This window comes from Drosophila novamexicana, unplaced genomic scaffold (genome assembly GCF_003285875.2).
Source record: "Drosophila novamexicana strain 15010-1031.04,08,12 unplaced genomic scaffold, DnovRS2.1 tig00000193-arrow-pilon, whole genome shotgun sequence".
NCBI lineage: Eukaryota > Metazoa > Arthropoda > Insecta > Diptera > Drosophilidae > Drosophila > Drosophila novamexicana.
This window is the reverse complement of record NW_020824787.1, coordinates 1,296,082-1,322,147: the sequence shown is the minus strand read 5'-3', so window position 1 is coordinate 1,322,147 and position 26,066 is coordinate 1,296,082. Positions and strand designations below refer to the sequence as shown.

The 26,066-nt window shown below is 39.8% G+C and overlaps 6 protein-coding genes across 8 annotated transcripts; 4 read left to right on the top strand and 2 right to left on the bottom strand.

Moving 5' to 3' along the window:
• Positions 1–499: 499 nt before the first annotated feature.
• Positions 500–3,915, top strand: LOC115758553. Of its 2 annotated transcripts, none has more exons than XM_030699250.1 (4): positions 500–568; positions 2,225–2,975; positions 3,035–3,563; positions 3,624–3,915. In XM_030699250.1, the coding sequence occupies exons 1-4, from the start codon at positions 502–504 to the stop codon at positions 3,900–3,902; spliced, it is 1,626 nt and encodes a 541-aa protein (XP_030555110.1). In that variant the 5' UTR covers positions 500–501; the 3' UTR covers positions 3,903–3,915. The 2 variants fall into 2 exon arrangements, with proteins under 2 accessions (XP_030555110.1, XP_030555111.1); XM_030699251.1 differs by lacking the exon at positions 500–568 and adding an exon at positions 1,563–1,651.
• Positions 3,916–3,946: 31 nt separating this feature from the next.
• Positions 3,947–4,507, bottom strand: LOC115758554 (U6 snRNA-associated Sm-like protein LSm7). The gene is made up of 2 exons (XM_030699252.1): positions 4,408–4,507; positions 3,947–4,348 (listed from the first exon to the last, which is right to left on the bottom strand). The coding sequence occupies exons 1-2, from the start codon at positions 4,420–4,422 to the stop codon at positions 4,031–4,033; spliced, it is 333 nt and encodes a 110-aa protein (XP_030555112.1). The 5' UTR covers positions 4,423–4,507; the 3' UTR covers positions 3,947–4,030.
• Positions 4,508–4,840: 333 nt separating this feature from the next.
• LOC115758413 (BUB3-interacting and GLEBS motif-containing protein ZNF207-like) lies at positions 4,841–8,472 on the top strand. Its single transcript, XM_030699061.1, has 6 exons — positions 4,841–5,004; positions 5,219–5,526; positions 5,868–6,150; positions 6,218–6,713; positions 7,566–7,781; positions 7,842–8,472. Exons 1-6 carry the CDS (start codon positions 4,964–4,966, stop codon positions 8,169–8,171), a joined length of 1,674 nt encoding a protein of 557 aa, XP_030554921.1. The 5' UTR covers positions 4,841–4,963; the 3' UTR covers positions 8,172–8,472.
• Positions 8,473–11,293: 2,821 nt separating this feature from the next.
• On the top strand, positions 11,294–16,909 carry LOC115758412 (SR-related and CTD-associated factor 4-like). The gene is made up of 2 exons (XM_030699060.1): positions 11,294–11,860; positions 12,322–16,909. The coding sequence occupies exons 1-2, from the start codon at positions 11,611–11,613 to the stop codon at positions 12,447–12,449; spliced, it is 378 nt and encodes a 125-aa protein (XP_030554920.1). The 5' UTR covers positions 11,294–11,610; the 3' UTR covers positions 12,450–16,909.
• Positions 16,910–17,840: 931 nt separating this feature from the next.
• LOC115758573 (protein yellow) lies at positions 17,841–22,649 on the top strand. Of its 2 annotated transcripts, XM_030699287.1 has the most exons (3): positions 17,841–17,883; positions 19,710–19,993; positions 21,457–22,649. In XM_030699287.1, exons 2-3 carry the CDS (start codon positions 19,717–19,719, stop codon positions 22,578–22,580), a joined length of 1,401 nt encoding a protein of 466 aa, XP_030555147.1. In that variant the 5' UTR covers positions 17,841–17,883; positions 19,710–19,716; the 3' UTR covers positions 22,581–22,649. The 2 variants fall into 2 exon arrangements, with proteins under 2 accessions (XP_030555147.1, XP_030555148.1); XM_030699288.1 differs by lacking the exon at positions 17,841–17,883 and having other exon boundaries at positions 19,690–19,993.
• Positions 22,650–22,708: 59 nt separating this feature from the next.
• Positions 22,709–24,956, bottom strand: LOC115759243 (acid-sensing ion channel 4-A). Its single transcript, XM_030700142.1, has 8 exons — positions 24,723–24,956; positions 24,156–24,309; positions 23,895–24,098; positions 23,691–23,839; positions 23,503–23,633; positions 23,290–23,440; positions 22,931–23,044; positions 22,709–22,873 (listed from the first exon to the last, which is right to left on the bottom strand). The coding sequence occupies exons 1-8, from the start codon at positions 24,954–24,956 to the stop codon at positions 22,709–22,711; spliced, it is 1,302 nt and encodes a 433-aa protein (XP_030556002.1).
• Between the last annotated feature and the right edge of the window lie 1,110 nt (positions 24,957–26,066).

Genomic DNA, 26,066 nt, shown 5'->3' with positions numbered 1-26,066 from the left:
ACATCGTGGAGTAGCGTCGGTCGATAATTATGTTTACATTGATTTTTAAAACAAACATGCAAATCTGGTATATTATTTATTTATTTATTTAAAGCACCATAAATCATTGCATGTACAATTAGAAGGAAAAGTATTCATACAAAAAACTAACTCAATGCCCGCCACTCAACGAAAGAGAGCTTTCTCCCGCGCCGGGCATTACAACTGTGATACATATAAGCTCTGATATATATGGCCTGGTCTGCAGCGCCCATGGCTTCAGTTTGTTTCGGTCTTCAGCTGCTGCGGTCGCTGCGCACGCGCAACTCGAATTAGTGTATACGCCGGTCGCAATTTCGTATTTGAAAATAAAAAATAAAAAAACGAAAAAGAACTGGAAATCAGCATAAAATGCTGCGCCCGCAGGGAAATTCAAATAACCGAACGGGTTTCACAGTCAAGGTCGACGCTCACAAACGAAACCGTTATGGGCGCTGCACATTAACAGATATGCAAAAATCGATGGCACTTATTGTTGTTGCTTTTGTGGTCATCTTCGTGATTATGTCGTCGCATGCTACAAGCATTGGTAAATTTACCGCTCTCGCTCTCTCTGCCTCTCTCGCTCTTTTGTTTGACACCAAATTTACTACCTGACTTTGATTGGGTGCGTCTTGTTGTTGTAGCTGCTTTTTTGTTGTTGTTGTTGTCTTTGGCATGCGCATGCGCAGGCGCGCGCTTTGGGTGTGAAAGTTGTTGATCTGTTTGTTACATAATCAACTGGGGGCCGCCGCCTGTGTGTGCATTGAACCCCAAATGACAGTTGCTGAAAATTTTCCTGACCTGCCGCTTAACCAAGCTTTGGCAACTAACAAAAAAATGCTTTAACTGTTACTTTCTAAATGCTGCAGCTGCCACTTCACACAGACACACTGATTTCTATACACGCAATCCGCACACACACACAATTGTAACAAATCTTGAGATCGCATCTTGCATTTTACACACACGCGTCGCTTGCCCAATCGCTTGAGTTACGATCTGCTCCAGCTATGCCGCCAAATCAACTAACTGTGCGTGTGTATATGTATATAAATGTGTGTGTGTGTGTGTGTGTGTGTGTTGCAAACGCAATTGACTTGCTGCCACCAAAATTGGCTTGGACACAGGGGCGTAGCCAAGCCCCCCCTCCCACTTGGCACTTCGAAGGTTTGCATATGAGAAAATTCGACCCTAGCTAAAATATAAAAACAAACTATTTCCAAGGAAAATAATATTGCTGTAAGAGCTTTCGCTTATAGATTACATCGATAAGCTAGCCTGGAACTGGTTCCTGGAAATAAAGATAGCTGAATTTTTATCAAATTTATAATTTGTAAACTTAAAAAAATGCGAATTGTAATTCGACTTATTGCATTGCCTTTTAATGTAGTGTTTGTTTTTACAGTGAAAACTCTCTTGAGTGGACATTCACATTTCCAGTCATTCCAGTCTTTCTACTAAAGTGATTTCTTCCAGAAAAATCTGAATTTATTCAGTCGAATGTCTTGAAGCTTTTAGAACAATTTCAAAATTGTCGTTTAATTGAGGATATAGAAATAGTTTCAAAGAAAAACCTAACCTAAAAACCGAACCCTTGAACCTAACCTAACTTTACTAAATAAAGCCAAAGGTGTGCGTCTGTTTTGAGTTCTTACGTTCCTAAAGGTTTTACTGTACATAAATAAACGAAATGCATAGAGAGCATTAGATTGGTTACCTTTCGTATGGATATTTTTGTAAATCTAAAATTATACAACCAAATCGCGTGTACATTTCTGGAAGTCCAAATTTGTCACGTAACGTGTGTCACGTCACGTATGCCTTGTTTCGAAAACTAAAGAGAATATAATTACAATTTAATTATAAATTTAAGGCGGCATTATATCAGTTATTATTATTATTGCTTCTCTCTCTCAATTAATATGTGCTTAGTCCTGCCTTTACATATTACATATATCATCTATCAGTTGCTTAAAACTTAGGATCTACAGAGACCTAGCACTCCATTGTAGCCCCTGCTCGCCGGGCTGATATGGCTGCGTGATCTAGGCGCTAGCCAAGATTATTGCGGCAATGGCCAAACCCCCTGCCAAATGTGGACGTGAGCAGCTCGTTTTTTCTTTGCTTTTTTTTGGGTCAACGTATTAATTAGTTTTGGCGGTAATTAGATATGAAGCTATCTCACACACGACCTGCTTTGCAGACAATGCCAACGAACCGGAGCGGGCAACAGGTGCTGGTGGCAATCACAGTCGACATAGACGCTCCAGCTCAAGCGCTGTCTGCATGCACGATGCACGCTTCTATCGCAATCCCAATCGGCCGGTGCACAAGATTTGGACGAACAGCGAGTGCGCCAAGTATTTCTTGTGCCTGGACGGCGAGGTGTTTGAGTTCAAGTGTTCCGAGGGTCTGCTGTTCGATGTGGTGCGACAGATTTGTGACTTTAAGGCGAATGTGGATAATTGTGATATTAGCGCTGAGACGCCGGCGCCCAAGCCGCTGCTCGAGATGGCCGACTGTGCGGATGAGACACAGCTGGGCTGTGCGGATGGCACCTGCCTGCCGCAGGAGTACTTTTGCGATGGCTCCGTCGACTGTCCGGATGGCTCCGATGAGGGCTGGTGCGATGTCGAGCATGATCCGAATGCGGCTGGTGCATGTGATCCGCGCAAGTGTCAGCTGCCGCATTGCTTCTGCTCCAAGGATGGCACCCAGATACCCGGTAATCTGCAGGCGCAGACTGTGCCACAAATGATATTGCTGACCTTCGATGATGCCATCAACCATGACAACTGGGAGCTGTTCTCCAAAGTTCTGTTTACGGCAAATCGACGCAATCCGAATGGTTGTCCCATCCGGAGCACTTTCTATGTCTCGCATCCGTATACGAACTACCAATATGTGCAGAAACTCTGGAACGATGGACACGAGATTGCCGTTCATTCGGTGACGTAAGTCTTGTAGTTAATTGCGAAAGCTCAACTACAATTGAATTTCTTTCTCTTTGCAGTCATCGCGGTCCAGAGCTCTGGTGGTCCAAGAATGCCACCATTGAGGATTGGTTTGATGAGATGGTCGGCCAGGCGAATATTATTAACAAGTTTGCCAGTGTGCGCATGGAGGAGTTGCGGGGCATGCGGGTACCCTTCCTGCGCGTCGGCTGGAACCGTCAGTTTCTCATGATGAAGGAATTTGGTTTTGTCTATGATGCGTCCATGGTGGCGCCGCACTCGAATCCACCACTGTGGCCGTACACGCTGGACTTTAAGATGCCGCACAGCTGCCTTGGCGCCAATCAAAATTGTCCGACGCGCAGTTATCCAGGCATTTGGGAGATCGTTATGAATCAGCTGGAGGCGGGCGCTGGCGAATACACATGCGGCATGGTCGACAGCTGTCCGCCGCATCTAACTGGCGAGGATGTGTATCGCATGCTCACGTACAATTTTAAGCGTCATTATCTTAGCAATCGTGCCCCATTTGGATTATACTTTCACTCCACGTGGTTCAAGAAGATTGACTACTTGAATGCCTGTTTGGTGAGTATCAAACTGAACTCCTGTCTTGCAAATGTGTGTGCTTAAGTCCGTCTCTTGCAGAAATTTTTGGATGACATGCAAAAGTTGCCGGATGTGTACTTTGTGACCAATCAGCAGGCCATTCAATGGATGCGCAAGCCCACGCCCAGCAATCAGCTGCATCAATTCGAGCCCTGGCACTGCCAGCCCAAGCAGCTGGAGCCGCACGAGCAGGTCTGCCAGATGCCCAACGTTTGCAAGGTGCGCAGTCGCGTGCTTCAGGAGGATCGCTATTTTTATACGTGCATGGAGTGCCCGGCACAGTATCCCTGGATACGCAACGAATTTGGTCTAGAATAGCCAATTGTTTAGTTTTAAATTGTATTTATGTTACATATTTTTCATTAATTTAAATGTTTGCAAAACGTATTTTTATAAACCTTTGTACGCGATCTTTTCCTTAGCCTAAGCCCAGGCAGCATATCCTTTTACTGCGTGATAAAGGGATTGGCTATGCTTTCGACGCCGTCCTGCGGACAGATGAGCACTAGCGCTGTGCCGCGGCATACAACCAGCCCGAGACTGCGTGTTGAGTCCTCGGTCAGTTTGTAGGGTTCGTCCGAATCACGCAAATACTCCACGGTGTTGTCTAGCACCAGATTTAGGAGGGCATCGTAACCTTTTAGAATGCCGGACGCCTCGCGACCGCCAGCGAATTTGACGCGTATTTGCTTCTCCAGATATTTGGATAGATCCAGAATAGACTCCTTGCGGCGCTTCTCCTTTCCATCGTTGTTGCCACCTGTCTAGGAAGCGAGGAGCAACTAAATACATAATCTTTATAACTGTTTAATTGCTTTTTTACCTTTTTATCAGCCATTTTGATCTTAATCGTTTGCCGGTTTCACAAACCTGCACAATGTTTATTTATCGATATCGATAGCCGGCGTTACAGCGTAGCCACAATGAGTGACGTCAATCGATACTTTGCAATAATGGTGCATCAGTATTTTTTATGATTGTTATATCGGAACTTTAAAAAATACTAGCTTCAGAGGGCCGTCTAGCGATATATCGATAAATTGTATATAAAAATTGATTATATTAAGATTAATTTGGTGGAGTACTATCTAATTTTAGAAATAGATGTATAGAGTAAAAAGGCCAAATTCATATGCCGATGCACTCAGTACAGCTAGTTATAAAACTAAATTAATCGACTGTGACACCAAACTATCGATGACGCATTTATTTATGACATCGTAAGCATTTCACCTCTAGTGCACACTCCATTTTGTTTTCTCACGATACCGATACCGACACGACGCTTGAGAATAGTTTTTTGTACAAAAAAGTCGTAATTTATTAGTATTAAACCGAGCGCCTTGTCTTATTCAAGTGTTTAAAGCAAAGTTCATATAATGGGTCGTAAAAAGAAGAAGGCCTCCAAACCCTGGTGCTGGTATCCTTTTCAAATAAATCAAATGAAAATTTTACAGTTCTCGTTTCGCCTTTACGTGTGCGCTGCGAGCCTCGCTAAAAAAATTTGTATCTACTCACGCACACACACATACTTGTGCATTTATATAATGACGAGTGTTGTTGTCGGCAACGCCGAAAAACCTCAAAAAAATCTTGTTCTTTCCTTAACCCATATAACTAACTAACTAACTTAGGTACTGCAATCGCGAGTTTGACGATGAGAAAATTCTCGTGCAGCATCAGAAGGCGAAACACTTCAAGTGTCATATATGCCACAAGAAGCTGTACACGGGTCCGGGCCTCTCCATACATTGCATGCAGGTGCATAAGGAAACTGTGGATAAAGTGCCAAACTCGCTGCCCAATCGCTCAAACATTGAAATTGAGATATTTGGCATGGACGGCATTCCAGCGGAGGATTTGCGTGATCATGAGCGTCAGAAGAATGGCGGCAAATCCGACTCGGATGATGATGAGCCGGCGGCCAAGAAGAAAGTTGAATGTGAGCACCAACATTACGCAGAAAGTTATTCAAATCAATGGCTGCAAAACATAAATTCAAAAGAATTTACAGAGTGAGGCTTGGTTTATGAATCTAATTTTTAACATCTTCCCTTACCACGGGTTGGGTTGGAATCCGATTTTCCAAGAAAATAAGATACTCCTATCTAAACTTAAACATCTCGTTAAAAACGGAATTGCAGTTCGTGCTTTGTTTTGCAGCCATTGTTTAAATACATCCATTTGTAATTGTAGCTTCCGAACATATGTTAAAGGTTCCTGCCTTTTGTTTTAATTGCCTCCTCATATAAATATAATATATCTCGTATCACTTCCTTGCAGATCCCATGTCTGTGCCGCCGCCCATGATGATGCCACCCAATATGATGCCGCCACATATGTTGGGTCAGTATGGCATGGGCATGATGCAGCATATGCCGCCATTGCCTCCATACCCGATGCCAATGATGCCGCACATGATGCCGCCGCGACCCATATTCCCAGCAGCAATGGCAACCACCTCAGCGGCAGCTGCCGCAGCAGCCGTGCATCATCATCAGCAACAACAGCAGCAGCAACATGCCGCTGCCATGGCCCAGCAGAAACCCACGTTTCCGGCATACAGGTTAGGCTTAAATAAATATGATGTTTGTGCGGTCATAATGTATTATGTATTATTTTTTGTTTTGCAGCAACGCCACCATAAGTGCTCCACCAACCACCAATAGTGCTGGTGTAGGCGGCGGGGCGGCGTCAAACGCTGCACCCGCGCTTGCACCCGATCCACACAATCAGGGACGCCCGCCAAATGTGCCCAATGCGAGCAGCAGTGGCGGCGGCGGTGGCAGCGTTGTAGCCGCAGTTAGCACAAAGATAATGCATCCGGCGGAGGATGCCAGCCTGGAGGAGTTGCGCGCACGACAGCCAAAGTATCAGGCGCGTGTAGCTGCCGGATTGGTTGCAGCCGCTGCAGCGCCCAAAAACAGCAGTCCAACCACGAATAACAATGGTAGTGGTGTTACTGGTATTGTTGGCATTGGTGGCATCGGTGGTGGAAGCGGAGGCAGCGCTGCCTCATCAATGCCTTCAACGCCGCCACCGCCCTCACTGTCCGGCATATCGCCAACGGGCAGCTCTGCCGCCGCGAACGCAATCGCTGTCAGCACGGCCATCTCCAAGGCACAGGAAGTGAGTTCTTATCATAGTTATAGAAACCATAGTCAATATAAATGAGCAGACGCAGACGCACAGACACCGACATGGACTTGTACAAAAGACAAAAACACACAGACACAACATAACTCACAACAGACATTGCGAAACACTTGCAACACTTAATACACACACATGTATATATATATATATATATATATATATATATATATATATATTTATATACATATATATATTTATATATATGTATGCATAACAATTCGTATGCAGATCTACAAAATTTACTGAGACTTTGTCGTGTTTAACGCGTTGCGCATTTTAACAATTCCAATTATACATCCACGCAACTATACGCTGGACATTATATAGTTTTATTTTTCTTATTATCGCATATGAAGCGACTTTTGGTTCAATTATTTTTGCAATTTCGAAGAATGCGTGCACGACCACAGAAAACGGCCGACAATGGAACACGGAAAGAGTTTTACAAAAAAAATAAAAAAAAAAAAAAATAAAAGAAAAGAAAAGAAAACAACATAAAAACCAGATTAACAATTTAGCATATAGTATGATATATGTCTGTACAATTTTTTAATTAAACATACAAATTAATGGCAACAAAACTGAACGGCGGCTTTCAATTTTAACACCAAGTTAAGTCAATTTAAGATTTTAATAAGAGCACGAAAAAAAAAATAAAAAGAAAATCTAAAAAAAAAACAATAAATATTGCAGCGGCGAGCGCGCATTTCGAATTTGCAAAGATATATACATATAGCTGAACTGTGATCACAGTTCAGAATGCCTAGCGAGAATCTTAAGTTTCTGCTTGGTTTAAAACAAAATACTTCCCAAATTTATTTACAGACCGCCGCCCTGGTGGCCGTGGCGCAGGCGCACGCGCACGCACAGGCTGCTCAGGTGGCACAGGTACAGGCCGCGCACGCGCACCACATGCAGGCCCAGGTGCAGGCGGCTCAGGTGGCTCAAGCCGTCGCTGTGCACCAGCATCAGCAGGCTCAGGCGCAGCAACAACAACAGCAGCAACAACAACAGCAGCAACAACAACAACAGCAGCAGCAGGCACAGCAACAGCACCATCAGCAGCAACAACAGCAACACCAGCAACACCAGCAACAACAGCAACACCAGCAGCAGCAGCAGCAACAACAACAGGCGGCCCAACAACAGCAGCAGCAACAGGTCAAGCAACTGGAAGATCTCAATCGTGCTGTGATGCTGCAACAACTGCAGGTGGTGCGTCAATCGGGCAATCCTGGCGCAGCTGCAGCAGCGGCTGCTGCCGCTGCCGCGGGGCTGGGCATGGTAAGTGTTAAACTGCGGCCAGAGCTCTGTACAGCGCTCGCTGCCAACAACGACATCTTTTCCAATTTGACTAAAATCCTTGAATGCTGTATCTCTCAATTTTCTCAAAGAAACAAAAAAGAACTACTTTTAACTTGTTCTCTATAAGGGTGACAACTATTATGCCCAACCATACAGAATGTTCGGGTCTAGCCACTTTTGCTGTAGCGGCTCGTGTCGATATATACCATTTTTTTGACCGCCCCAGTGTAGAGCTCACCATCATCATCATCCCAGTTCATTTGCAATTCATTTAGATATAGACGAGTCATTAAAATCTGAGCTTTATACAAGGGTTGTATACGAATGAGAACTGATCGACAATTGTTATCGTTATAAAACCGTTTGCCTTTAAAGATAACTCCAATTACATTTGACATAAATCGCTTTATTATTTAACAACTTTTAACCTCTGAACAATTTTTTCTCTAATGTAATAATTTGTGGTAATTATCTTTCTTTTATATTGTTGAAAATTGTCGATAATGGGGATTATATTTTCCTCATATTTTGTCTTAAAATTTAAATAATGTTTACAATTCTAATTCTTCTTTTGTTGGGTTTAAGTATTGTACAAGTAACATTTCTATTTTCTTTCTTAATGCAATAATTATTATTATTATCATGCAAACTTATCTATTATCTCGAATTATCTATTAATTCGAATTCTACATCTGTTTGTATTTTCATTTACTCTTCCATTTCTTTCTTTTGGAGATCTCTTTAATCTTTTAAGATTTGATTGCATTGACAAAATTTCTGTTCCTGAAGAATATCAGCTTCTGCTCGTATACAATTCGCTTAGGATAGTCGGGGCTGCAGAAACTGTTCCTAACATCTACCTCTTAAGTATTCTACCTAAGCCTCTATTTCCTTCACACATTTAAAAACTTAGTCGAGCTCTAGCACAGTGACCATCTATGAATAATCTAAGTTAACAAAAAAGAAACAAAAAAAAAAATCTATACATATATCAATTTGAAAAGAATCTAATGTTGCAGTAACAAAATTAAAGTTAACATTACAATTGCAGTGCAGTACAGTTGAGTGTTGATAAACAAAATGCCAGTTGCAGGGCCGACAAACAGTTCTATACTACAGTATGTATTTTTGTACACTTCACTTTTCATAAAAAAAAAAAAAAATAATAAAACAAACAAACAAAAAAGTAGCCCCAAATGCGAATTACGAAAGATAAGTAAATGCCAAAATTTCATTATAATATGATATGTATACAATACTCGTAATCGTACTCGTACATTACTGTACTTACTATGCAAGTATTACTCGTAGTAGTCTAAGCAAGTTCCTCCCACAAGAAAATAATATTTAAAAAAAAAAAAAAAAAACACCCATCCATCCAGCCCCCAACAACATAAGCATACTTACATACCCCACATTACATACATTTACCCACCTAACCATTCCAACCAAAATGTTCCCCATCGACTATGATATATCTATAGTGATAATGGTAATGCAAATGAAAGTTCCATAGTACGTACTGCCTTGCAAGCACATTAACGTTAAACGTTTAACGTCAACGTAAGCGTTAACGTCACGTAACGTAATGTTGAGAGTTATTAACTATGCAAGCCATGTAAGTACATTTTGTATAATTAATTCTATTAAAATTACTTTGAACTTGTCGTAATGGTTGCTGCGTTGGTTGGTTAATTGATTGATTGATTGATTGATTGGTTGGTTGATTGATTAATTCATATCCACACAAAAAAAAATACTACACACAGCATTAAATATATAATATATTTAAATGTATTGATATCTATTTAAAAAAACACACACACACACAACATACACACACTCACTCACACAACAAATCAATTTTATCTAAATGTTTTTTATCTGTAAATTGTACAACGTATTTCCATACCTTCGTATCCTACACAAATTTTAAACACACATTTTTTTCATCATCTATGTTATACCTCTAAGCGCAACAGACTCCTCTGTGCTCGTGCATCCTTCTGTCTCTCTATCTCGCTATACATACCATATATATATATATATATATAATGAATATATATATATCTCATCTAAACTAACACTTTTGGTTGTTCTATCCAAAAATTGTACACTTTACAATATACACTTCGAGCTGGTACCATCTGCGCTTTTTACACAATGTTCCACTTGGTTTAATGGTGCGATTTAGATATCTTTCCGAAATATTAGACTCATTTTTAGCCTAAAACTAAAAAAAAAAAAAATGCCCTTGTTTGCTCGCATCTTTCTAACCGTCTTGGAATAGAGCTAAAACCCAGAGAAACTTTCAATATCCGATTATTTTCAACATTTTTAAAAATAATTTTGATTATTTTTTACATTTATTTTTAGAGGTGCTTCTTATAGTTAATTTACAAATAAGGGGTATCCTATTCTTAAAGCTGCTTCTTAAAGTTCATTAAAAAATCTTTTAAAGTTTCTAAATTTTGTGTACTCACAATTAATATATTTTAGTTAGGGGTACCCACTGTTTGAATAATATATATTTATAACATGTGATCAATAATTTTATTATACATTTGGATTATTACTTTTTAAACCATTTTTGGCGGTGCTCATAGTTTTTATTTCAAATCCAAGTTTCGTAAAATAATTCGCATTTAAATATTTTTTTATATATACAATTTTTTAAAATTATGTTAGTTCTTCAGCTCTATTCCATAACTACATTACTAACAGTATTACACAGTTAAACATATATTACGCCTCATACCGACCACGTCCACCATATCATAGCTAAGTATAAAACAAAGACTATACCTAACTATAAAGAAAGATTTAAAGCATTGGAACTTGAACTCGACAAACGTTGCCTGCCTGGTTAGTAACAGACTTTTTTTTTTTGTTGAAATCTTTTCTTAACGCAAGATCCAACAATCATTATTATAATTTGTCTTTTAAGTTGCTTTCTATCTGTAATATATAACAAAATATTGTTCGAAAATCATATGCGAAATGAAAGCGCGTGCGCGAGAGAAACTCTCTTATGAATTGTTTTGCCAAAGTGTTTTTTAAGGTCGAGATCGTAACGTAACGATCTGCCCTACCCCATACCTACTCATCGTCGTCAGTTCAGTTTCCGAATTGTAAGTACGTTTCTTTTTTAACCAACAATTTAATTTTCTTTCATAATATCTGTATTTATTTTCAAATATGTATTTATTTATTTGCTATTTTTTTAATTCAAATGCAAAAAAAAAAAAAAAAAGCAAATTGTTTGCTACAAACATAATAAGAGAAAAGTTACTCTCTTTATCTGTCTCTCTCTCTCTCTATATATATATATATATATAAATCTATATATATCTCATTGTAACATTGTAATGCGATGCAAAAGTTTCGACAACAACAACAACATCAACAACACACACACAACAGAACACACATCTATTTTATTCATTTAAAGAATAAGTACGCAAAAACCAACTTATTATTAATATATTCTAAATACCAACAAGAAAACCAAAAACAAAACAAAAAAAAAACATAATTAATAACAACTTAGCTAATTTTGTGTACAATGGCTTCGATATACACACCCAACACGTCCATCAGAATGCAACTAAAACCCTTTAATTCTACCTCTCTTCCATGCTCTTCTGTATCTTTACGCAACGCCCATCTGGTCCACAACCTGCAGATGCCATTGCCCGGTCATGTGCAGCTAATGCAGCCCATGCTGCGACCCGGAACTGTAGCCATCGGACCTCACGGCGCCCTGATAGGTGGCAACATGCTGCGTCCTGGTCCGCTGCCCGGCATGCCAGCAGGTGAGTACACTCCATGAATTTGTTTGTAACTGTCAGACTGACTGATTGATTGACTGACTGACCGACACAGCCGAAACCGTAGGAAGTTACTTAATTAACTCTCATAAAATTCCACATGTAACTGCGGAAACTTGGTGGAAACGTATGTATACGTATCAGATTCATTTTATAAGATCTTGAAGATCTATCCAAATGAAAATGGTTGCCAAAGTCTGAGAAGATGAATCTTCAGGTTTCGTCAAGCTCGATGCGGCTTAAGACAACCTATCAAACATTTCCTCGTTCATCTCCTGGGGTTGAAAAATCTTTTTATTTTTGTTTCCCTTTTATGAGAAATGGGTGGAAAGGAGGTAGGAAAAAGTTGCCCCTTGCAAAGCCGGGTACACCCGCTAAACTAGCACATTTATATATCTATGTATATGTCTGAAAAGAATCTCGAATTAAAATCTCGAAACTTGCAGGTTTGCTGCCCATGCAGGCAATTGGATATCCTGGCTTGCCTGCTGGCGCGATGCCTATGCCGGGCATGGGCGTCATGCTGCCCGGACATCCGAATATGTTGCAGATGATGCAGCCGCGTTTCAGATGATGCCTGCCCGCTGCTGCGCCCGGACTCTTGCAGGCGCCAACGCAGACGCATCCACAGCATGTGCGTTTTCAGCGGGCCGGATTGCCGGCGCTGCATCCGCAGGCTCAGGCGCAGGCATCGCTGGTGGGTTTGCCGCTGCCGTTGCTGTTCCATGATTGAGAGGCGTGGCCGCTGCAGATTAACAAAAACTACAACAACTAGTGCAAAGAAAAAGCAATCACAACAACTGCAAGCAAGTTTTCATACTCAAGCTACGCAATTCCAAAAGCTCTTTTTTAAATGTATAACAGTTTTGAGATACGTACACACACACGTCACACAGTCACAGGTTGCACCCACACACCCACACACACACACATACATACACACAGATACACTAACAGCAATATGCGTAGTAATACTTTATATATGTACGAGTATCTCCTAGTTGATGCACTCAAACTTTGCTTTTCGTAATTGACCAAATTCTTAACTTTTCTACTATATATATTTTTTTAACATCAATTGGTTAACTGGTATGTGCACTCTCTGCCTTCTTGCATAACAACATACTACATATTTGTCAAAACACTAATCAACACTGTAACAATTAAACAACACTACGCTGTGTACGTGTGCGAAGGTATACCGAAGTGAATCGCATTGCATCGCATCGCTTCTCATCTGGCGCTCTCTTTGCTAGCACGCGGTTCTCTTTGCTGTACTGTTGCTGTAGTTCTTACTCTCTTTCGCTCATATAACTCTCTATCTCTCTCTCTCTCTCTCTCTATATATATATATCTATCTCTCTAGTTATATTTGTAACTGTATTTGTACAATACCAGCAAATTACATAATACTTTATTTACTAATATAATACCATAAATAATGTATTTTTGTTTACATTCTTTTCATTATTTTTTCTATATAAATATTTTTTTAGTTACATTTAGAGCTCTGGGGCTCAAGCATTCGTACGCCCCGTCTAATTTATAGCCTAAAACAAAAGAAAACACGTATGTACACGTTGTTATACTCGCTCACTCACTCTCTCTCTCTCCTTTTTGCCATGTCTTTATTCTCAGATAGAAACGAAACCGTACGCTCCCCCCGGGTAAGAATCGGGCAATTATTTAAATACATTATAGAAATACATATATTGTAATATTGTGTGCGAATTTGTATTGTCTGTGCGTAGCTATTTTTTTTAGTTAAATGTCCAATGTGCGATGCTCCACAACTGTTATACATACTGTTATACAATATGAATATATGTAACCCATAACTGCATTTATGTGCCCCCTTTCCCCCCGCTCTGTGACATAAAAACCAAAAGTTAAAAAAAAAACCGTCGTCTCTCATCCACTCGTTACTCGTTACCCGTTATCCGTTACTCGTTACTCGTACTCGTTAGCCGCTGACAAAACTACTCGTAAGTTATGTACAAATTTTTATTCAACAACAAAAAAAAAAGTATTTGTTTTTCGTTTTGAACACACTTTGTTTCGTTTTGGTCAGCATCAATGCGATGCGCGCAGCCCACAATCAGGTATCTACATCATTTTCTTTTATTATTCATTTATACATAATATCCTAAATAATTTGTCTTGGTTATGGTATCGTACTAATCAAAATCAAAATCAAAATCCATTCAAAAATCAATAGTTATTAAAATAGTTCTTTCAACGTTTCCAGTTAAATACCGCACATTGTTAGTAAGTACATTCATTATAGTTTACTATTTGTTTCGATCTATATAACTAGCAATCCATAGTTAGTTCCTTCGTTAATGTAGTGCTCTTCCATTGGTTCACAGACTCCATAACTTTAGCTTCCTAGGCAACAAAAGTTTAACACAATCAGGCTGAGGCTTTATTAGTGGCTATTACTCAAGTCCACATCTATAACTACGTATAATTAGATATTTAGCTGCTAAGTTGTTCACTCAATTCATTGTTTTTCTATTGTAGCTTGAAAACCGAAGGGTGTAGTACACTATATATATATATGTATGAATTGAGTTCTGGCATGATTTCAGAATCGGTCTGAACAGAATACTCTTTCCCAGTGTTAGCCTAGGCTAGTCAAATTTTAGCACACACCGCCCCCAACCGCCCCTAACTATCAAATACCATACCACACTAACTTGTATTTATAACTCATATATCCTATATCGTATACCTATATATCTCCATATATATATGTAACTGTAACTATATAGCATAAGCGTAAGCAAAGACAAGTGAAAAAACTGCCAATTTTGACGGTTTTGTACCGTTAGTTTGGCCAGTTTAGCGCAAAATTGATGTTGGACTCTCGGGTCTGGCATTTTCGCCGCATCGCTTTCCGATGCCCCGCCCCTTCCCCTGATCCAGTGGGCTGGTGGTGTTATGCGATGTTAGAACGGCGTGCTTCAGACGAGTGTACCTCAATGCGGGACAGACAGAAGTCGGTAATTAATTGGTGGCTACTTACACACCCACACACACACGCACATACTCATAACTACTAGTTAAGTACTTGACAAGAACTATCGTATCTCTAATTGTGAACGCATCTGTAAATATATTTTTGATGGCCGCGTTTTGTAATTGTTTTTTCGTAAACCTATACTTAATGGATTTTTCATAATATCCAAATCTATTTATTCTTATTTTGATTTATTGGTGACGGTCATAGTTTGATTATTTAGCTGAACTAGTTTATTATTATACTCTTGCAGATATTGATCATAAAATATTTCAGCGTTTTCCATGTTAATAGCTATGTCCGTCTATTTCTGAGAGTTATTTATAAAACCTTGCATAGTTCCAATTGTTTGGGAAGAAACGATCAAAATTTAACGCTTGTTAGTTTTCTCTTTTTTTTTCAAAATTTCGATGAGGACCATTTTATTTAAATCGAACTATTGATATTTTTCCTTATTGGTTAACAAAGCTTTCATAAGATGAATTTTTGTTGGCCTTTTTTTGTTGAATATTCCTTTTATTTAGATGTATTGATCAATTTTAGATTTGCGCGCTGTTATTTGACTGCAAGGGTATTTCAATTTCGGCCATCCGAAGATAACTTTTCTTACTCGTTTTCATTTTTTGATCTATATTTTGTACCATATATTGTACAATAACTAATCGTAAGCTGCACGCGTTTATTTAAAGTACAAAAACCGAACTAAGTAGTTTCTTATAGGTGTGTGTTTTATCTTATACGTCGAGCCACCAATGTCTGTCCTTAGCGCTGGGCGACACGCGAGTAGCTGGACAAAGCGCAGATCTCAATACACACTCAACACTCTATACCCTACTAAAAAACAATCTGTAATTGATCTGCGCGTCCAGTCGAAAGCGTGTCACATTAATTTTGCTGAGCGAAAAGTTCCCTGCGTCCAACTCTCTCTCTTTCTCCCAAATTGAGTGCGTTTTAAGTGCGACTCAACTTGTCCCTTATCCACACACACACACACACACACACACAACTCTTTTAACGACGCAGGCGATGTGCTGCCCCCTATTTTTTTTACCACCTCTTCCCCCGCGCCATAATGCACATCACAGTTGCCTAACACAACTGTTGGACTTTTCGGTCCTTGTCTTGCAAGAGCTCTAATACTTATATATCTCTATACACACACACTCACTCACTCACTCACTCACACACACACAAATGCATACCGCAGGAGGCGTTCACGATGACCACGCCCACATCATTTGTAAAGCATCGCAAGCGCAGGCATCAAACAGTTTGTGTTTTTAATGTTAATTGTGATTAAAAATTTTTTCTTATGGATTATGGATTTTGCTATTTTTGATGTCCCCTACTTGGTTTTTCGCCCGATAACAATTTCGATAACAATTTCGATAAATATGCTTTAAAAGTAAACGCGGCGGCGTTCAACAATCAACAAGTCTAGTTTAAACCTTTGCCAAAGATGATTTTTGTGCGCCGCCCCAGCGCACTTTCGAACTCAAGGTATATCCTATATGTCATATTTATATAATTGATATTGATATATTAATTGATCAAATAATACGTTTACAAGCTTTGATTCGTTTGTTTTTTTTTTTTTTTGTTGCATTTAACTAAAGCCTACAAAATAAGCGTATTTTTGTAATGTTTTTTTGTGAACATGGTTTGTTCTTTCTGCTAATTACAATCTATAAACAATTTACTACACGAATACTTAGCTAATGCAATTAATATTTAGTGCAAATGCATAAAATCAAAATAAACAAAATTGAATACATTGCGTATGTTAAAAGTTTTAAATGTTGTAATGAGTAAAGAACACAAAAAAAATATACATTTTAGCGTTTGTACAAGAAATGTTTCTACCAAAAAAAAGATATATATATATATATATAAACATACACAACATACTTTAAGCATAACAACAAACAGGTTATATAAGCAATAGTTTAAAGTCCTTTTAAACGAAAAAAAAAAAAAAAAACAAATCGCATACTGATAATATTTCTAGTTTAATGTTTTGATTGTTCTCTTCTTTTTAAATTTAAATTAATTTATTGAATTTTAATAAATAAAATTTACTCCATATAAATAAGAGTTTATGTGCCTGACAGTTTTAAGCTGGATTATAGATTATCTATAGATATAGAAAAAGACTATCTGCGAGTGAAATACATTTCCACATGTGCGGAAAAGAGGTGGAAGTAAAGTAGCTGTAACTCATTTCCATCCATTTTCCACCCGTATTCGCAATTGATGAAAAACTTTCTCACCAATATATGTAAATGAATTTGATGCAAATTGGAAGAAACTTAACTTCTAATATATAGCTGCTATAGAAAAGAAACAACCCGTCTTAAACTAGACCCGATCAAGTTATATTATGAAGGTGATTTAATTTTTAGCAGACCGAGCATAATTTTACTGGAATCTTTCACCCGCTCTCATCAAACGCACAGCATGACTGGCTTCAGGTTAAGAGAACCAGTTCGACAAAAACCCAAATACTGCTTTACTCATGGGCTATTCCCCGCGGATGGCTGCGTCAGGCTGGCTGCGATTACAATTATATGATTAAAGCCGATAGATCTGGCATTTGTAGGCCTATCGCGCTATGTGTGGGACTTGCTTCAGGGGCTTGTCTGCCGCAGAGCCAAAAGCAAGAGCTGATAGTCGTGGGAGTATCCATAATAACTGCGAGCCGTTACTTTGTTACTGCTCGACATTTGATGGAACGGATTGTTGTAACGCCTGAACTGAGAGCCGTCCCAAGACTGTACGCTAATACATAAATGCGTTAGACTGACTAATTTCAAGTTCACTGGAATTCCAAAGAAGTCGCGTATACACAGCTTCAAAGACTGCATGCTGGCTCAAGCTCGGCATTAGTCGGCATAACTCTCGGGTTTGTCTCATTGGGCTTTCAGTTTCGTTGCGAGCGTCGTTCATGTCGGTTGTGTTTTTGGATATCTTGTGCGACAATTTGAAGGTGTGTGTTTGTGTGCTTACTGTACTCGCCATAGAGCGTTAGTCGAACAAGTTAAAGATTGGCTCAAATCGAAATAAATCTGGCAAAACAAAAGACTTAAGACACAAACTTGCAGGCGAATGTGCGACAAACCGTTTGCATAACGACTGACACGCCCCTCAGCCCACTAACGCCTCTACTTTCAACTGTCGCTAGTGCATGGGCTGTTGGTTTTTGATTTGGCCAACAAATCGTATTAAGTAATGTTTTAAAAAAAAGCCGCCAGTGACTAATTCACATTAAAAAACTGCTACAAAAATTGATTATTATTCACGAGTTGCTAATAAAAATCGCCAAAATTTTAATGTTGTCCACCAGTAATTAAGAACCCAAGACTCAGAATAACAAAAATATAAAATAACATATTAATGTGTCTCAAAGAGCGTACATAAAATAAAAAGCCTTTGGCTATTACATGGCCAAAAACTTGAATTTTTCAGAGCGTTAAACGAGTATTTGAAGCCGATTCGCCAAACAAAAGGCCCAAAAGCGAATATGCCTGAAAGCAAGACTCGCGAAAAATGCTTGTAATAAATTATAAAAAAATAAAAAAAAAAAAAAACAAAAAACAAGAAACAAACCTGACCAGAACGTGCACATCAGAAGCAAAATAAATATAAGAGGGCAACATAACAACAGGCACTCAAGCCATGACTCGAGTGTTAGACAGACACATCAGTCATTGAGTTTGCTAATGGCCCTGACGAGACGTGCGAGAAGAGTCGAAGATCAGAGTGACCCAAATGAAACAATGAATGCCAGAGCTATCTGAGCTATATATCTTCAAAGTGCTGGCAGAACCTCAAACTTGAGTGTGAACTAAAATGTCCCTTTATTCAAGATATCTAAGGTTATTGTTATCCCTTTCTTATTGGAGGTTTTACTCTCTAATATCTCAGACATATATTTTGTAAGATTCTGCATAAGATAAACATTTTTTTAAAATTATATAATCAATTTAGGTTTCTACAGCTACTATATTTCTTAACAGCTCAAACTTAAGAGCCTAATCATAACATAAATACACTTTTTTTAGCTTTAGTAGTTCTTTATGAATTACAATTCTGAATAGCTTAAACTTACTGAGTGTTGCCATGCTTAAAAGTTATTTTTGCCACCAATTCGTCTCAATCTCAACATTAAATTACTATCTAAATATTCGTACATAGCTTCAACCTTGTCAACATGTTTACAAGTGCTTAATAAATTTCAAATTAAGACCGAATGGTATATGATACTCTTGATAATGGCTTTCTTGAATTATATAGAGATCTAATAAACCAAAGTTCCAGCTTGTTATTAGAGTTAGTATAGGGTATAGTTAAACAGCATTGACTACTAAAGTGTTTCAGTTAAGATATGGCAACCTGGCCGTAGTCTGGGATTCGAACCTATAAATATAAATATTTTTAGTTATAAAGCAATTATTTCTAGCTATTTATTACCTTTACCCAGATGCATGCTTTGAAGGGTATTCGGTTGGCAAGCTAACACAAAGCTGACAACCTCTCGAACATGCTACAATAGCCAAGACAGACTCTTGTCTGACAGTTTCCAAATTGCCAGCTCAGAGAGCCAAATGACGGGGACAACTTTCAAATTGACTTTTGCACAACGGAGGCGCGGCTTTAGGTTTCGATTTCGGTTCGCTTTAGTATCCGGAGCTCCAATCAACTCAACGCAACTCGACTCAACTCAAGAGCAATATATATTTGATCTCGATTTTATGGCTATGTGAAGGTCGGCTGTAACTCGATTAATTTGGTCCATAACATTTAATATTGCAGCTTGAATATGGTAACTGCCTGTGCCTGGATTGTGACGGCAGCGATGCTGCTCTGCGTGGGTTTGGCCGGGGCCAAAGATAATCTGCGTGTGGCGTACGAATGGAGGGAAATGGATTTCAAATACGAGAGTCCCGATCAACGCTGGTCGGCCATAGAGAGCGGCGCCTTCAAGCCGGCCAATGTGATACCCTTTGGCCTCGAGGTCTATCGCCAGCGCCTGTTCGTAACTCTGCCCAGATGGCGCAATGGAGTCCCAGCCTCGTTGGCCTACCTTGATCTGAATGGTAAGTGTTGTTAGTACTGTATAATTAATTCAGGGGAAGGCGGCAAAAATTGCAGTTTAGTTTATGCATAATGCTTAAGAATCGCTCCGAGCTGAAATCTCAGCTATTGCATTGTCTTTTCGCGTGGGACTTACAAGCTGTTTGGCTATAGCTTTGTATCGGATAGATTTGCATTGCGTGCTTTTCATGCTAGAGATGGGCGCGTGCCAATGTTATTTTCAACACGGCGCAAACACGAATCGTAAATTGATTGTTAGATTCTGGCATCATCTCTTTGGCCAGGTTGCAGTATTTTTAGTTTCACGCTTTAAAATGCTATTTTTTTCGTGTTAAGTTCGTGACATGAAAATCGGACACGTGCTCAGCTCTATTTCATACACGGTCCAGACAATTTAGTTTTCTTGCATTCGCACTTGTTGCATTTAATTGCCTGAGGGTTGAGAGTTCTGGGCGAATTCTCAGCGCGTCGCTTACGTAATTAATAAGCTGTAAAACAACAACAACAATAAAAACGAGATAAACAAAAGATCTTCGGAATAGAGTAAATAAACAAATAAAACTAATAATAAACACATAGAGGGTGGGTGTATGTATTTGATAGATAGTATATGCACGTATATATGTATCTATATGCAAAACTAAGGTGTATAGTAGAGTGATGTATATGTAAACATCTGGGAGGAAATATTTATTCTCCTGACGCATCGTAAAGATCATGTGTATATTTAAATCAATTATTTCCGATCGATCGAAAGGTATATCCACATGCAAAACTTTAAACGCTTTTCCTGCTAATTAGCATAGCAGAAAATAATTATATGGTATATATAGGAGTCGTTCTGATCGGCTCATATAGTTGTTATATATATAATATATATATGCGGATATAAAATAATTTGCCATACGCAGATGTGTGGGTTAGTATAGGAGATATACTTATGTCGCAAGTTTCAGGGATATGTTTGTAATCGGGTTTAATTTTGTTTCCTGTTATAAAAACTCGGTTCCTTATAGGTTGATTGACTGAGTAACTTTCTCAAATCACCAAGAACCGTGAAGCAAATTTAAATATCTATAGCTCCTAAAAACCCTGGTCATATACCATGCCACTTAGACTGGGTATAGGTAGCAATAAGCTTATCTGCACATATAAATGCTTTCTCAAGGTTGACTGCAACTAATCCACGAATCCACCACATACATTACCTGCCCTCTGAGTATCACTCGTTCGAGGGTATTACAAGTTGTACCATAATCTCGCTCCATATATGTCAAAGCAGCTCAGGTGACAAACATGTCGCATGAATCAGCGTCCAGTCGGAGGCATTGATTCATACGCAATTGAGTCGCAATTAGCATCAATGCAAATGACCAAAATCAACGCGTGTGCCATTTGTAGAGCATTCAACTTAGTTAAATGCCACAAATTAAACGTGTTTATTCGCATACTCTATACCCAACAGACACCTCATCCAAGATGCCGGCGCTGAGACCCTTTCCCAGCTGGGTGGCGCATACCCTGAGCGATGCCGAGCCGGAGCTTGTCTCGCCATTTCGCGTGAAGGCCGATCGTTGTGGTCGCCTTTGGGTGCTGGACTCACGCATCTCGGGTGTGCTGGAGCAGACCAAGCTGTATGGCACGGCACAGCTGCTGATCTACGATCTGCATAATGATGATCTGCTGCGGCGTCACATCTTGCCGGCGGGTCAGAGCAAGCAGAGCTCCTTCTTTGCCAATCTAGCCGTGGAGGATGCTGACTGCGAGAACACGTATGCGTATGCTGCTGATCTGGGCAGTCCGGGTCTGGTGGTGTATTCATGGCGGGATCAGGAATCTTGGCGTGTCCAGCATAATTTCTTTCATCCCGATCCGCTTGCGGGTAACTTTAGCATCAATGGCATTGAGTTCCAGTGGGATGACGGTTTGTATGGACTGGCGCTGTCCAAGCCTCAGTCGGATGGCTATTCCACGCTCTATTTCCATCCACTCAGCTCGACCATGGAGTTCTCTGTGAACAGCTCCGTGCTACGCAACAAAACTCTGGCCACCTCCGGCGCCATTTATCGTGAGTTCAAGATTTTGGGTTCACGTGGCACCAATGCCCAAGCGGGTGCTCAGTGCCTGGACGCAGAGACGGGCGTGCTCTTCTATACGCTGCCCAATCAGAATGCTGTGGCCTGCTGGAGAACTACAAAGAGCTTTAGCTCGCAGGATCACGTCTACGCCAACAACAACAATCTGATCTTTCCCAGCGATGTCAAGGTGGATGACCAGCAGCGTTTGTGGGTGCTGGCCAACCAGCTGCAAAGCTTCATCTACGATGAGCTATATCCGGGCAGCATCAATTTCCGCATATTCACGGCCAGCGTTCAGGAGGCCATTGAGCATACGGCCTGTGAGGCGCCCAAACCGCTGCCGGAGCTGGTCAGCAAGCTGGGCGAGGTGATCAGGACGAATATCAAGTTGAAGACGGCAGAGGATTCGAACTCTGTTGCTGGTTCGAAGTCCGCTGCGTCCGCTCTGACGCTTAGTCTGGGCGCCTTGCTGCTCGGCTGCTGTCTACAGCTGCGCTCATGGCTGCTCTAAAGGTCAGCCCCTTGTATATGCAACAACAACATATTCCAATGCGCTGTTATATAATTAAATGTAGTTTTCTAGCTGGTAGTTTTTGAATAAATATAAGAAATTTATTTAGACACACATTCACAGCACATTCAATATTTGCCCAATTGCGCTTTCTCCACTGTGAAGACGTCATTGATGTCCAGCGTCTCGACGCTGGCCTGCGATTGCCCATCCTCGGGGCTGTCGGAGCGATTGCGCTGCTCGTTCTTCAGTTGGAGGCGCTTTATGCAGTCGCCGCAGAAGAATAATGTTAACTAAAAGGAGAATTTGAAATTGAGAAGCACAATGTACAGATCCCAGTATATATTTACATGCTCCAATATGCCGATGATGCCCAGCACTGAGAGGCCAAGCAGAAAACCAAGAGAGCCACCGACATCTGCTATAAACTGGGTTGTATCATAGCTGGGACGCTCTTCAATCATCTGCTGAAACAGAGCTGGAATATTAGCACTTCTATTTAAAATTATTGAGGCAACAAAGAAGGAGAATCGGATTTGATACTCTGTTTTCCTTAAACGCTGGTTAAACAAGACTATTGTTAATTTGAATTACGGAATATTGTGGAATTAGAAATATAAATAAAGAAAATAGTGGCTTTATATAATATAATACTAAGCGATCGATATATAGATTTATAATACTAAGAAATCGATAACAATGAGCGTACCGATATCAGCTTGGTCGTGTAGTATATATAGAGCAATGTGCGCGGTTCGGGCTGATAGAAGGTTTTCCGGCTCTGTATGTAGGTCGTATAGATGCGCGACTCGCAAGGCTCCAGGCAGTCGCATTCGTAATCATCGCTGCTTTCGTACACCCTTTAAATATGTGGAAATACTATATGATAATGCGCAAATTTAACTATGAGAGTGCGGCTCACGCTCTGTAGTTTTCGATGAGATTGCGCATAGATTTCGTATTGTTGCAGGGCTCGTGATTAATCTCATGCATCCAGGGACCCGAGCAGTCCACCTCATCACCCAGATCTTGCCAGATGCATATCTCGCCACACTAAGTAATGTCTGATGTATCAGAATATTCAGCCTTACGGGAATTTGATTTGAATACCTTTAGATCACTGTAGCCGTCCGCTCTGGAGCAGGTTTCGGTGTGTGTTTCCACATTCGAAAATACCTGGCTCTGTAGCTTAATTTCAATTTCCTCATTGATGTTCACAAAGACATACTCCACGCGGCCCGAGCCTTTCATGTTGATCTCTATAGGCAGAAGGCACTGTAGTTAGCCCCTGCTTCTACCACAAAAGCTACCTACCCGTAAAGTTCTCGCGCTTGTCGTGGATGAACACGTGCCAGCCCGCGCCAGCCGTTAGATCCACATCGCTGGCCAATTTGTTCGCATTATGCTCCAGCATAAGGGAATAGCCCGCCGCCCTGGATACCCGTTTCATGGCCGTGACTGGACGCAGAGTGTAACAGCGACCCATATAAAAGTGTATGCTGCTGTCGATGACAACATCTTGTGGAAGATTCAGATGGTTGAGATTCCATTGGATCTATGCGGAGCTGTACTTACTATTTTTATCGCCATTCAATCCATATAGGTAGAATGTCTCGTCCTGTTCAAAGGTGCCGTTGGCAAAGAACTCTTCAAAGGGAATTTCACCAAAAGGATAATCCATCCAGCAGGTCGCATATTTCGGATGGGGACAATATCCACGGGAAATATTCTGTAAGTATCAGTACACAAAGGCAAGGATTTTATTTAAATTTGATTGAATCTAAAAAAAATCGATATCAAAACGACAGTTTTTAATCGATATATTTATTGATTCAAGTCGTTGTCATATTAAAATGATTGGAATTAACTTTTCATATAACTTTTCAACACTTTAAATTAGCAAACAGTGTTAAAAGAAAATGTTTTTTCCTAAAATTGAATCAAAAGTGAACAGAAAGAAAAAGTCAATGTGTCACTCTCATAGTCCTAGAACTGACTTTGCAGGCACACCCACAATCGCCCTGTCGCCCCAATTTAAGACATTGACATCTCACGTAATCAGAAAGTCTTTCTTCAAGCTGATTTTAACTCTTATTGAACTGTGAACGGAGTAACTGCATGTTTTTTTTTACAGGGACTCACTGTTAAAACATCCTCTCGATAGGGCGGTTCGCGACAAAGCGTAATCGCAGGCATTTCTATGGTGTGATTGACATTATAATACGAGTGCGTGGATATAGGCGGATCGGATAGCTTGGAAAAGCACTCGTAGAGCTGCACTATAACGATTATGCTGCAGACGAAGAGCACGAGGTAGCGTATGAGTTTGGCAGGATCGCGCAGGAGCCAGGCTCTTAGCTCCAGCCAGTAACCCATGGTCGAAGGAGGAGGTTAGCGCGCACGTAAAAGTGAAAACAAAGTGAATGTCAATGTCTCCAATGTCCGTAATATCTGCAGAACCTGACACATTCGCAATATCTTTGGCCGGCCTGCAAAAATTCTCACAGTTGGTCATGATAAGCTAATATTGATTTATGCGGCTTGCTAAAGCGCGGTACACTCAGAGAAAAGCGCAGTAATACATGTAAGTATGTATTGAAATTTACTTATTTTGAGTTACAAATTTTCCAAATTAAAATGCTGGGATTGAGCGGAAAAAAATGTTTAAAAATACTTTAAAATAAGGCTCATTATTATTTAGATTAAGTTCAGGATTTAGAAAAAATTTCTTTATAGAGAGATTTACATTTTAATTAACTTTAGGGCTAGGAAAAATTGTCTTTCTAGAAATTTTTAGAATTCTAGAAGCAAATGAAGGAATTAAGAAAATTTCTTGAAATATGAAGTTTATCCTCAACTCATTCAAAATTTGATAGTAGTTTCATTCTCAGTTATTTTTCTGAGTGTCTCCACCCGCCGATAAGGGCACCAGGTCTATAGCCAGATACTCGTATCTAACTGCAACTGTAACTCCACAAATCGGCGTATCAAAAACATGTGTAGTGCCTGGCTGGATTATGGCCTTGTTTATGTTCGATTTTCATGGAGTTAACCACGTTTCGGGCGTTAAATTACCAAAACATATTCTTTATAATTGTTTACGATGTGTGCGCAAATACGCGTCTAACAGATACTCTTTATGGCTATGGGTAATTTCAATGGCCATGTCTATGGCGATGGGAAATCAGCGTTTTAGTAGACATTTTATGGCTCTATGTGTTTATTGGTTGAATCATGGCAATTCATAAAAAGGACTACACCAGTGAATGGAATGGATGCATTCAGCAGGGGATAAATCAATATTCACTTCTCTTCAAGATACTCAAGAGCTTAACACCTTGGGCTTAATCGGTTTGGAAGAACGTTAAACCAAAGAAATAATGGTCGATATATGATATAATATTATATATATATAAATTATATATAATTATAATAATGTTTTCTGCAAAGATTATTTAATTCGAATATTTTCAGCTAAGCTTTGGA

Excerpts from the sequence above, each read along its gene's own strand:
- LOC115758573 (XM_030699287.1), top strand. The coding sequence starts at position 19,717 with ATGGTAACTGCCTGTGCCTGGATTGTGACGGCAGCGATGCTGCTCTGC. Across the intron at positions 19,994-21,456 it reads GGCCTACCTTGATCTGAATG|ACACCTCATCCAAGATGCCG; the intron begins GTAAGTGTTGTT and ends TATACCCAACAG.
- LOC115758412 (XM_030699060.1), top strand. The coding sequence starts at position 11,611 with ATGGCTTCGATATACACACCCAACACGTCCATCAGAATGCAACTAAAA. Across the intron at positions 11,861-12,321 it reads GCTGCCCGGCATGCCAGCAG|GTTTGCTGCCCATGCAGGCA; the intron begins GTGAGTACACTC and ends CGAAACTTGCAG.
- LOC115758413 (XM_030699061.1), top strand. The coding sequence starts at position 4,964 with ATGGGTCGTAAAAAGAAGAAGGCCTCCAAACCCTGGTGCTG. Across the intron at positions 5,005-5,218 it reads GCCTCCAAACCCTGGTGCTG|GTACTGCAATCGCGAGTTTG; the intron begins GTATCCTTTTCA and ends TAACTAACTTAG. Across the intron at positions 6,151-6,217 it reads CCCACGTTTCCGGCATACAG|CAACGCCACCATAAGTGCTC; the intron begins GTTAGGCTTAAA and ends TTTGTTTTGCAG.
- LOC115758553 (XM_030699250.1), top strand. The coding sequence starts at position 502 with ATGGCACTTATTGTTGTTGCTTTTGTGGTCATCTTCGTGATTATGTCG. Across the intron at positions 569-2,224 it reads GTCGCATGCTACAAGCATTG|ACAATGCCAACGAACCGGAG; the intron begins GTAAATTTACCG and ends CCTGCTTTGCAG. Across the intron at positions 3,564-3,623 it reads ACTACTTGAATGCCTGTTTG|AAATTTTTGGATGACATGCA; the intron begins GTGAGTATCAAA and ends CGTCTCTTGCAG.
- LOC115759243 (XM_030700142.1), bottom strand. The coding sequence starts at position 24,956 with ATGGGTTACTGGCTGGAGCTAAGAGCCTGGCTCCTGCGCGATCCTGCC. Across the intron at positions 23,634-23,690 it reads ACGGCTACAGTGATCTAAAG|TGTGGCGAGATATGCATCTG; the intron begins GTATTCAAATCA and ends GACATTACTTAG. Across the intron at positions 23,441-23,502 it reads CTCATCGAAAACTACAGAGC|GGTGTACGAAAGCAGCGATG; the intron begins GTGAGCCGCACT and ends ACATATTTAAAG.